The 12532-nt window shown below is 34.2% G+C and overlaps 3 protein-coding genes across 3 annotated transcripts; 2 read left to right on the forward strand and 1 right to left on the reverse strand.

Annotated features, from left to right (window-relative positions):
• Positions 1–457: 457 nt before the first annotated feature.
• Positions 458–2212, forward strand: LOC120131805 (lysM and putative peptidoglycan-binding domain-containing protein 3-like). The gene is made up of 3 exons (XM_039148713.1): positions 458–721; positions 890–1020; positions 2170–2212. Exons 1-3 carry the CDS (start codon positions 530–532, stop codon positions 2210–2212), a joined length of 366 nt encoding a protein of 121 aa, XP_039004644.1. The 5' UTR covers positions 458–529.
• A 58-nt stretch (positions 2213–2270) lies between these two features.
• Positions 2271–8004, forward strand: LOC120131816. The gene is made up of 2 exons (XM_039148717.1): positions 2271–2382; positions 7601–8004. Exons 1-2 carry the CDS (start codon positions 2271–2273, stop codon positions 8002–8004), a joined length of 516 nt encoding a protein of 171 aa, XP_039004648.1.
• An 855-nt stretch (positions 8005–8859) lies between these two features.
• Positions 8860–10391, reverse strand: LOC120131719 (60S ribosomal protein L44). Its single transcript, XM_039148649.1, has 4 exons — positions 10332–10391; positions 9629–9808; positions 9159–9233; positions 8860–9025 (listed from the first exon to the last, which is right to left on the reverse strand). Exons 1-4 carry the CDS (start codon positions 10332–10334, stop codon positions 8966–8968), a joined length of 318 nt encoding a protein of 105 aa, XP_039004580.1. The 5' UTR covers positions 10335–10391; the 3' UTR covers positions 8860–8965.
• Positions 10392–12532: the final 2141 nt, after the last annotated feature.

Genomic DNA, 12532 nt, shown 5'->3' on the forward strand with positions numbered 1-12532 from the left:
GCGCTATTATTGCTTTTCTTTTAAATTCTAAAAGTGCTGATACTTATTTGAATGGAATCGATACCTTCAACATATCCGATAGCGCTTTACTAGTTTTGTCATATTGAACCCGGTTTTCTCATATTTTTACCATATATATTGTTATGTATTAATACATATTTTAATGGTATCGATACGTACCGACAAGCTAAGTTTGTTGGTTGCCAAATTTTTTAATATTTCTTCATGATTTCCACCTACAACATTATTATTTCTCAACATTTCCATTAACGCTAAACCGACTTTATTAAGTATCTTATTATGTTTTCAGTAACACTGTATATTAGTCCTTCTTTCATGAGACAACCCTTATTTTTGTTTTTCTTCTCTTTTATATAATCATTTTCCTCGGAAATACTGAAAAATACTCCACGTTTCTTAAAATTTCGACTCAACCGATAAAGCAAGAATCGGAGGTCAAACACATGAGACTTATAAGATTAGGGTAAACAATTAGTTTTTCTTTTTTCGTAAACGGGGGAATATTCATATGGAAAGGGAGAGGCGTGATAGCTCCATTGCAAATGGACACTACAGTTACAATACTAATGGGGATTGTAGTCTCTTTTGCCATGATTATCGTCTATCGAACGGAGATAAGATTCCTTCTTACGGTTACATTGAACATTCCGTTTCCCGGTTCCATACTCTCGCCGGCGTCGCCATCAAGTACGGCGTCGAGGTAACTACATCTCATCATTTCATTTCAAACTTTATGATAGGATTCTCAGTCATTTTCATTTCAAATATTGGGAAATTTTAAAAATGATAACCTAGGAATCTTGTCGTATATAATATGTGGAGTTAGTGACAAATTGTTGTTATTGTTGGTATGTCAGAAAATATTCAGGTAGCTGACATAAAAAAGATGAATGGACTGGTTACAGATATTCAAATGTTTGCTCTTAAGACACTCCAGATCCCTTTACCCGGGCGGCATCCACCTTCACCTTGTTTCTCTAATGATTCTCCGACTTCAGGGTATTGTATCTTCTTCTGAGTACTAATTGTTTTGTTTTTCTTCCAACTCCTGAGCTTTGCCTTTTTAATACTTGTAAAATTACTCTCCGAATGTTAATTGCATCATAGTAATTGTTTCTCAGAATATAGCCTCTTTAATCGAACTGAACTTCTGCAGCTTCCCTTCATAGAAAGAGGGATAGAGATGAACATTATTAATCCGATGGTTAATCTGAACGATGGATTAATAAAATTTCATCCGAATAATGGATTGTTGGACTCCTTAATTGGCCGCTAGATGTTCAATTTTTTTTTCTGGGGCACTGCTACAAATAGTGATTACTCAGATTCAATGCCCCTAGACACACTAGGAAATTGATAATCGATGTTTCAGTGGAGTTATTTAGCAAAGTTTTCATCTAAAACGAGTTGAGTTTGACTGTTGAATACAGCACGATTCGTATGGTTCAAAATTGAACTCAACCTGACTTGAAAGCTCACGAGTTTAAATTTGTCAAGCTCAAATCAAATTCGAAATCAAAATTTGAAGCTTGACTCAGACTCGAAAAAACTTTTACTCAAAACATTCTTAAACTCGATTGAAGCTCAAACTCACACATGAACTTTAAGTACATGAAAACCTTATATTATATTTTTTTAAAAACATATAAATACTAAATTATTAATAATTTAATTTAAAAAATTAAAATTTTAATATATTATTTTTTCAAGTTTTTAAGATTATCAAGTAGCTCGTTTTGGTTCATTAAGAACTCGAATTAAGTTCGAGCTCGAGTTGAATCCATTCAAATCTAGTATTAACCGAGCTTTGAATGAGTCGAACTCAAATAAATTGCAATCTATCTTGTCTTAGTTACAGCCCTAAATGCAACACATTGTTGGACTCTTCATTAGTTGCTAGATGTAAATATTATTTTCTAGGGACATTGTTACATATGGTGATACTCTAGATTTGATAACCTGGGCATGCTAAGAAATACTTTCTCTATGATGTGAGTTCTTAAGAACTTGATAGACAGTGTTTCAGTAAGAACGTGAGGGTAGCTTTTTTTTAATCGTTAAAATCTTGCAGGATGCATCTCTGGTCTGTGTGTTTCCTAATTTTGATCAGTTTTTTCGATTGAGCTCATATTGTACAACTCTTTGCAGGCAAAGCAGTGGCCACCAAACCCCGAAAAAATTTCCAGCCTGATTGGCTCGAATCATTCAAGTCTTTGAGACTGAAGAATCCTCGAAAGGTGTCCCAAGCGATGAGCTCGTTGCAAGGTTACTATGGCCTTAAAGCAACAGAAAAAAGGTTGGTGTCCGAAGTTTCTGAAATGGCAGTATGCAGGAAAGGAGAAGCTGATTATGTGGATGATGGTCTGTCCCTTAAACACTCCAACACGCTTTTGAGGCTTAAACGGAAGAGTAGAAGCGTAGCTAACATATTTTACAAAAGAACAATGAAATCTTGGTGGATATTGTTGCGGAATACGGCTATCGGATAGAGCAAAATTGTAATTGATAATTTGAAAAAATAAAGATGAAGATAAAGAAACACAAATTTTTACGCGGAAAACTCCTAAATAATATAGGGTAAAAATCATAGGCAAAGATAGAAGAATTTCATTATGAGAAAATAGGAATTACAACTTCTCTCGATCTAACAAGGAGAAAATAATAACATTTTTCTCTTGATAAAAAGGGGAAAAAACTCTCAAGAAAACTCTCTAAATTCTCTAGTATTGAGAGAAAGCTAGAATGATTTGGGATGATTTTGAAGCTAAATGGATTAGGGTATTTATAGTTGAAGTTTAAGGACTAATCTTGTAAATATTCTAAAGTAAAGGGACTAAATTTGGTAATTTTTCCTTGCTAATTTTCAACCAAAAATAGCTTCCAAATTGGACCAAATAATTCACTCTTCAGCTGCCCCATTAATGTTGCCATCTTTTTTTACTTTCAACAATCTCCCACTTGAAGATTTGATTAGAACAATCATATCTTCACACCCTTCTTTGTACCTTGTACCATCATGTTACTTATATTTCTGACAGGCCACAAGAGGATCGACATCAAGTAAATTTATCAGCATTGATTGCTTTCGTCATGAAATCTGCTATGTTGTCTTTGGTATAGATTTTCTGCATATTTACAGTCCCTTCTTTCACCTTTTCATGAATGAAATGATACTGAACTCGTATGTGCTTTTTCCTTGAATGAAATGATGGATTCCTTGCTAGATGCAAGGCACTTTGACTGTCACAAAACAGAGAGACATACTCTTGATTGTGCTCAAGCTACTCCAATAGTATCTTCAACCAAATTGATTTTTTACTGACTTGTGTAGCTGCTACATATTCTGCCTATATTGTGGATGTAGCTACAACTGACTGCAATTTTGAAACCCAGTTTACAGCTCCACCAGCAACTTTGAACGCATATCTTGTAGTAGTTTGCTTTTATCCAAATCCCTTGTATAGTCAGAATCAACATACCATTTGATAATTAAGTTTGATCCTTCGTAACATAATGCAACATTTGAGGTCTCTTAGATGTATTTCAAGATCCTGTTTATTGTATTTCAATTCTCTTTGCCTAGATTCTCCATGTATCGACTAACTACTCTCACTGCTTGTGCAATGTTTGGTCTTATGCATATCATAGCGAACATTAAACTTTTCACTACCGATGTAAACGGTACTCGAGACATCTTCATCCTCTCTTCTTCATTGTTAGGACACATAATGGAGGATAATTTGAAGTTAATAGGAAGAGGGGTAGAAATTGGCTTACAATCTTGCATGTTTAATCGTGACAAGATCTTCTTCATGTATTTCTTTTATGAAAGCCAAATCTTCTATTACTTCTGTCTCGATGAATTTGCATCCCCAGAATCTTGTTTGCTAATCCCAAGTCCTTCATTTAAATTCCCTAGCCAGTTGTGCCTTCAATTCTTCAATATGATCTTTGTTGGGTCATGCAACCAACATGTCATCCACATACAACAATAATATAACAAAATTGTTATCACCAAACCTCTTGAAATAAGCACAAGGGTCTGCATTAAGTCTGTTTTATCCAAGGCACATAATGAAAGAATCAAATCTCTTATACCAATACCTCGGTGCCTGTTTTAGACCGTACAGAGATTTGTTCAACTGTAAACCAAGTTATTCTTTTCTTTTTCTTCAAAATCTTTAGGCTGGAGCATGTAAATCTCTTCTTCAAGATTTCCATGAAGAAAATTTGTTTTAACATCTAGTTGCTCTAGATGTAAGTTCAATGTAGAACACATTACCAAGACTACTCGAACTGTTGTTAGTCAAACCACAGGAGAAAAGATTTCATTGAAATCAATACCTTATTTTTAAGCATATCCTTTGACCACCAATCTTGCACGATACCTCTCCACTTGATTGTTACCATTTCACTTGATTTTGAAGTCCCATTTGTTACCATTTGGCTTCCTTCCTTGTGGTAGTGGAACAAAGTCCCATTATTATTTTTATGAAGGGCTTCAATTTCTTCTTGCATCGCCATCATCCACAGTGAAGCATCTGAGATGTTTATTGCCTCATGGTATGTTGATGGCTCACCGTCCTCTGTTAAAAGGCAATATGCAATATTTCCTTCTATAACATAATTTGAGTGCCAATTGGGACGTCTTCTCACACAATCTGATTGACGAGTTGTTGGAGTTTCAGAACTCTCTGGTTCTTGTTCATCATGTGCTGGTTCTGCTTCAGAAGAATCTCCTTGCTCAAACTCATTTTCCACATATATCTGTGTAGTCTCTGACTTTTCAGTGCTATCATCTTCTTCTTTTCTTTGTATTTTATCTTCTACAAAGATAACATCTTTGTTGATGATCACTTTGCGGGTAGTTGGATCCCACAAGCGATACCCCTTTACTCCATCAGCATACCCCAAGAATTTGCATTTCCTGGATTTTGGATCCAGCTTTGAAATTTCTTGGGAGTTGTATATCACGTACACAATACTTCCAAATACATGGAGGTTTGAACAATCAGCTGGTTTACCAGTCCACATCTCCATTGGTGTCTTCAGCTCTATTGCAGTTGATGGAGCTCGATTCACCAAATAACAGGCGGTATTGACTATTTCTGCCCATAATGATTTTGCTAGGCCTGCAGCACTCAGTATTACTCTTGTTCTTTCTAACAAGGTTATGTTCATCCGCTCTGTCACTCCATTTTGTTGAGGAGTGTTCGCCACTGTGAACTATCTTTTGATGCCTTATTTCTTGCAAAAGTCATCAAATTCTTCAATTGAGTATTCTCCTCCATTATCTATTCTGAAACACTTGATCTTATTTTCAGAATCAAGTTCCACCCGTTCTTTGAAGTTTTTGAAAGTTGAAAACACATCTGACTTCTTCTTAATAGGGTACACCCAATATCTCCTAGAGTAGTCATCAATAAATGAGACAAAGTATTTTGTTCCGCTTAGGGATGTAACTAGTGTTTTCCATACGTCAGAATGAACAAATTCTAGAACACTTTTGCCTCTAGAATTTGACGTGTTGAATTTCAACCAGTGCTGCTTACTTGTTATGCAATGCTCACACAAAGTAAGTGATGTCTTTGTTAAATCTAGAAGTAGCTTTTGCTCCACAAGAACTTTCATTCCTTGTTCTGACATGTGTCCAAGTTTCTGATGCCATAGCATTGCAGAATTTGAACTACATGAGGCAACAGAGACTTCTGCTTCTAGCAAAGTCTCACCCTTCAGCATGTACAAGTTTGTTGCTATCTTTTCGCCTTTCATCACCACAAGCGCTCCACGTAATACCTTCATGTTCCTTTCCGTGTTTTAATCTTGCTTGCATTATTATCCAACCATCCGTATGATAATAAATTTTTCTTCAGGCCTTTCACGTATCGCACATCTTGAACAACTTTAATTGTTTCATCATACATCTTCAATTTGATGGTTCTCACGCCAATGATCTCTAAGGCATGACCATTGCAACTATACACATATCCTTCTGAGACAAGTTCATAATGATGGAACCATTCTCTTCTTGAGGTCATGTGATATGTTGCTCCTGAATCAATGAGCCATATATCTGCAAATCTCTTTCTACCTTCCACGGTGGTTGATGCTTCACAACATAGAGCATTTCCATCATCTGAAGTGTTTGTGGTATTTCCTTGTGGATTGGAGTTTTTACTTAGACTCCAACAATCCTTCTTCAAGTGGCCCTTCTTTCAACAGTTGTAGCACTTTAAATTCTTTTTGCTTATTGATTTCAATATACCATGTTTGTGACTACTGCTTTGGTCACGTTCTGTTGATCTCCCTCTCATCATTGTTAACGCTTCAGCTTGTTACAGATTTACTTTTCTGTCTTCCTTTCTCTTGCACCGATTTTCTTCTTGTAGAACAGCAGCTGCAACATCATCGAAGACTAGACTGGTGATATTATTGTTTGTCAAGTTAATGATGAGTTTATCATACGAATCTGGTAGACTTTGAAGTAGAAGTTCAGCATGTTGTTATTCTCCTATTGTACAGCTTAAGGATGTAAGTTGAGAAAATAAAGTGTTCAGTGTGTTTAAGTGCTCCGTCAAGGAAGTAGATTATGGCATCCGGAGAGTATACAATTTCCTTTTAAGGATAATTTTATTGTGCAACGATGTGGCCTCGTACAACTTGGTGAGATGATCACATATCTCCTTAGTTGTCTTCTTCTCCTCAATGCTTGACAATATTTCATCTGCTAATGCTAGATGAAGGTTTGCTATAGTATTCCCATATATCTCGTTCCATTTGCTGTCATCTGTGAAATCTATCGGTCTTTCACTGATAGCTGCTAGACAACTGTCTTTCCTCGGGATGACCTTCATCTTCAATTTCCACAATGAGAAATTTCTCACATTAACTTTTCAATATCAAAATTCATTGTCATAACTTCTACTACGGATAACTTCCACTATTTCACTTTCGTGAATAGTTCTTTGGAACCTTCAAAGAATGTGTAATACCTTCTTAATTCCTTATGTTGGAGGATCCATCTTTTGGTGGTCACCACAAAAGCAATAAATAGATATTACACACTCTAGTCTGGCTCTGAATGCCAATTGTTGCGGAATACAGCTATCGAATATAGCAAAATCGCAACTGATAATTTGAGAAAATAAAGATGAAGATAAAGAAGATACAAATTTTTACGTGGAAACCCCCTAAATAATATAGGGTAAAAACTACAGGCAAAGATAGAAGAATTTCACTATGAGAAAATAGGAATTACAATTTCTCTCAAATCTAACAAGAAGAAAACAATAACAATTCTCTCTTGATAAAAAGGAGAAAACAACTCTCAAGAAAACTCTCTAAATTCTCTAGTATTGGGAGAAAGCTAGAATGATTTGGGATGGTTTTGAAGCTAAATGGGTTAGGGTATTTATAATTGAAGCTTAAAGACTAATCTTATAAATACCCTAAAGTAGAGTGACTAAATTTGCTAATTTTCTCTTGCTAATTTTCAACCAAAATTAGCTTCCAAATTAGACCAAATAATTCACTCTACAACCGCCCCATTAATGCTGCCATCTTTTTTTACTTTCAACAGATATCATGTCTGCCGGAGAAGGCAAAGATGGCGAGCCTGAGAAATCCAACGAGAAACTGATTAGAAGACGGCAGAAACCCGAGGCTGACTTTACTGCCCGCTTTTTGAAGGAGGAAAACGACAACAGTGGTGGTGGAAGGTTCTCATTATCGAAACGACTGGCACCTAGACCGAAAGGCGGAAACCGCATGAGTTCAGGGACAGTGGCAGACATTGAGGCGGGGAGGTTTGTTATAGCATCGAAAATCGTAGGAGGCAAATTGGATGGATTCGAAGTGAGGAAGTCATCAAGCACATCGCGTTTGCATGATCATGAGGAGAATGGCAGCAGTAGTGGTGGTAGTAGTAGTTTGACATCACTGTGGCCAGTGTCTGCTCGTAAAAGCAAAACAGCGCTTGATTAGCTTTACTAGCGTAGCGTCAAATGCCATCCCCAAACTGCTATTTCCATTAGTACATAATATACAAAGAAAAAAAGAGAGGATCTTGAAAGACAACACTTCATCAATTGAAATTAAACAACAATTTATTTTTTTATTGTACCTTTTTGCCAACAAAACTTTATATAGTATCAAAACCCTTTTTACTGCTAGAAAGAAGCAATTAAACCGTGAGCCATTGGTCTTGGATCAATAATTTCATCTATTAACCCAAAGTCTTTAACTTCTTAATGGAAGTCATTTGCCGATACATGGGTAACCTTGAGATTCAAGTTCGAAACTTTTTGTTATAAAAAATTGAAACATTTTGCTCTTATATAATATGTAATTTAATGTATCAAGTTAAATTTACACGATCAAAAGATCTTAATTCAGTAGATAAAATTATAAAATACATTAACAACACAAGACTTCTCATTAAATCAAGTAATTATGAACTTATTATTTATGCACAAATTAAAATGTCAAAGGATTCTCATAGGCTAAAGCTTATTCAAGTGTACAAAGAGAAATTATTTCAATAAAAGGCAACTTAGAACTAGTCAGCTTTATACAAACATCCCAACAGATACCAAATATTTACTATTTGAAGCATAAAATAATTTTCATGTAATTTTACATATTTTTATAATAAAACTTAACTAAGATTGTTTTTTTTAATTAAATTACAATTTCAACAGTTCATTCAGTTAAAAATAATCTATTTGTAAACATTCCTTTACTTTTAAACTCAGTTTCCATTATGTTACCGATTTAGATCTTTTCAATAGACAAGTAAATCAATTTCAACATCAGAACTAGTGAAACAACCGTCAACAATGAGTGCAACCAATGTCATTATGTAAACTTAAAAGAACACAATATCGTCTGTAAACAACATTAGAGAACTAAAAGCGAACTTAACAAAATTCCAAGTAAACCACATTTAGAAAAGAGATGTTCCCTTCCCCTTCTTGTCTCCACCAATCTCAAAGTGCTTGCACCTCTGCAAAAACCCAGCATCCAAAACACAATCACAAGTTAGTTCATTAAACAACATGGTTAACGGAAACAAAAAACCCAGTATAAAAAAACAACCAAAAGTTAGGTCATTTAAACATGGCTCTCAATGCACCAACCTTGATTGGATGTTGGGAGACATGCTTGCAACCCTGGCATTGAAGCCTTAGCACAATCTTCTTGGTGGTTTTTGCCTGTTCAGAGGATACACAGTCATATATATGTAAAGGCATAAACACACTTGAAAAAATGGCAATAATCGGATTGACAAAACCTAGTATGGGAATATTGATCTTCTCAAATAGACATCCAACATCCAATCTGAGTCTTGGCCACTCAAGAAAGTGGCAATAATTGAATTGAAAAATGGTTAACCAAACATTGCTTACAATCTAGTACCGGAATATGCAGCACAAGATTATTGATCTTTTAAATTTACATCTCACAAAGAGTCGAGGGCTTGACAAAATGGATAACTAAACAATTGCTTACAACCTAATACCAGAACTTGCAACATAAGATAATTGATCTTTTCAATAAATATCTAACATCCATTAAAGGGAAAAAACATGAGTGAAATGATATTTACCTTCTTGTGGAACACTGGTTTGGTCTGACCACCATAACCTGATTGTTTGCGATCATAACGACGCTTCCCTTGAGCAGCCAAACTATCCTTACCCTTCTTATACTGTGTAACTTTGTGCAAAGTGTGCTTCCTGCACTCCTTGCTCTTGCAATATGTCTTCTTCGTCTTAGGCACGTTCACCTGCAATACCAATTCATAAATAAGCTCAAAAGAAAAAAAATGTTGTAAATGTAGCAACCATTTCCACAATGAAAACCTAGGTTAGACTTCATGGACATATAGCTCTTCTACAACCAATATTTACCCTTTGCTATATCATCAAAGTTAGTTTGACTCTAGGGTTTCTGAGAGCAACCCTATCATCAACTCAAGACCAATTTTCAGATTCATCACTTGGTATAGTTACCGTTGATTCATCAAAATAAAATAAATTTTCCAACTTCGCTGGCAATTTCTTGAATTTATTACACCAATGGCAGAAGGACAAAATAAATTCACCATAAATTTCTGGAAAATGGAAAAAAATAGAAGAAAAAGAAATTACAAACCGTACATACCTACCCAAATGCTCTTATACAATAATGACCATAAGATTAACAACTTATTCGACTAAAACATTTTGTAATGGAGAAAAAGATGAGATCCAAAACATGCTCAAAAGATAATAAAAAAACAAAACAAAGAAAAGAAAAAGAAAAGATACCATGGTAGCAGCTGAAGAGCGATGACCCGTGCTCTGTATCGGAGTGGATGTTGAATTAGGAAGCAGTCAATGAAACAAATCTAGGGTTTTAAAAGGGCTCCCTTTTAGGGCTAGATTTTGGGCTTAAACAAAAGAAGCCCATTTTGGTTCTCAAATTTAATATTTAATTTTTGTTTTTGGATAACCTACATATTTAGTGCTTAAATTATCAATATTTATCCGTATTAGTACCTTATCTTTCAAATTTTTAAAATCATATCTAACGTTTAGGTTTTATTTTATTTTAGTACCCGACGTTAAAAACTTAACTCATTTAGTACCTAAACTATCACTTTTTGGTCTGTTTTAATTCCTAAACTTTCAATTTTTGTTCAAAATTTAACGTTAAATTTTAAACAAGGTATTAAAATGAAATAAAAACTAAATTTTAGGTATGTTTTTGAAAAAAATAAAAGATTAGGTACTAAAATAGATCAAAATTGATTGTTTAAGTACTAAACTTGTAATTTATCCTTGCTTTTTTAATTAATTTGCTGAATTGTAGTATTTGATTTTTATTTACATAGTTTAAATAAATTTATTTTTATCTTCTATAAGGCCACTTTAATTTAAAATTTTTACCTTTAATTTTAATCCAAGTCAGAGAAGAAAATATTTTTTTTCTAAACTACTAAGATCACCTAATAAATCTTTTGCCGGACATTAATATGAAATACATAGAGTTGAACTATAATTCATTATCGACGCTAAATTTTTCATAGATCTGTAAAAAAAAGTGAACTGCTACAGCCTACAAGTATTTCTAAACATGAGGAGATCGGCCAGCTTTTGGTTCAAGGAATGGTGTCTTGAAGACTCTTGTTTCGGTGGCTACTACTTCACTTTGCGATGAAGAAGCGCTGTCGAACTACAACGTTAAGTAACTCGATCGGAGCGAAGACCATCGTGGTATACTCCGGTCGACGAAGAGGAGGACCAGCGGAGATGGAAGCTAAATCCGGGGATATGAGGTATTGAAAATTTTCAAAAGGAAAAATGGAGCGTAGGTAGACATAGAAGCTGGGAGTTCTATGGTCATTTTCAATGGTTTTTCCTCTTTAAATTTTTCAATAAATGCCATGAATACTTTGAGTGTCTAATTCATGTGAAACATTTTACATACAATGTTTGTGTATAATTTATCTAACAAATAAATTTTGTGTATGTTCGTCTATCTTTTTGATACATTTTAACTATGTTCTTGTGGTATATTTCTTTTATCTTATGGTACGTTATTCGTCTACCTAGATATGTGATGGGGTAGAGATTCTCATGTCGCTTGTATTTAATTTACGGTTGTTGATGATTTTTTAGTGGTTAAATTTTCTTTTGTAATTGTTTGTCCATTTTGCTTGTTACTTCTTCATTACTTCTAAAGCATCTTAGTTGAATAGAAATAAAATAGTACTATAGACTATTTCTAAGTTATTATAAATGATGTATGTTAGATTAAAAGAAGACTCCGATTGCTATTGCACTTTAAGATTTTCTTTTTCATTTTATTTTATGTTTCGAGCTTTTATTTTTATTTTTTATGTACTTAATTCTCTTTTGTTTGTTTACATTATTAATGTGACGGTGGGAGATTGTGTTATGGCAGTGTAAAAATATAGGGCATCATTTCCGTCCTCTTGAATGAATATTTCGCCATACATGGTTCTAAGACTTGCACGTTTCAATCATATTCTAAAGAGATAACAATAAAAAAATAGGGTAAACTACAAGTTGACCACTTAACTATTTAGCCTTTTTACTTTTATCACCAATCTTTCAATTTTGTCAATCACACCACCTAACTATTTAATTTGTTCAATCGGGCCACTAGGCGTTAATATTTGATGAAATACTGACGTGGCAATTAAAATAAATTAATATATTTATACATTTAATCCTTAATATTTATATATTCTCTTAATTTGGTCTTAATTTAAATTTAATTTAATAAATTAAATATTTTTTCTATTCAATCAGGAGGTGGCACCACTCGATTGGATAGAAAATAAAGGAACACGAAAGTGCACCTAAGGGGAATCAAACCAATGTCCATAAGGGAAATGGAAAGCTCCCCAACCACGCATCAAAACTACCCAGTGGTTTAAAACTTACAACAATTTTTATTTATCCTTTAAAAGCTTGTTAATGGTAAAAGAAAGTAGAAGTAA

Source organism: Hibiscus syriacus, unplaced genomic scaffold (genome assembly GCF_006381635.1).
Source record: "Hibiscus syriacus cultivar Baekdansim isolate YM2019G1 unplaced genomic scaffold, ASM638163v2 tig00001713_pilon, whole genome shotgun sequence".
Classification (NCBI taxonomy): domain Eukaryota; kingdom Viridiplantae; phylum Streptophyta; class Magnoliopsida; order Malvales; family Malvaceae; genus Hibiscus; species Hibiscus syriacus.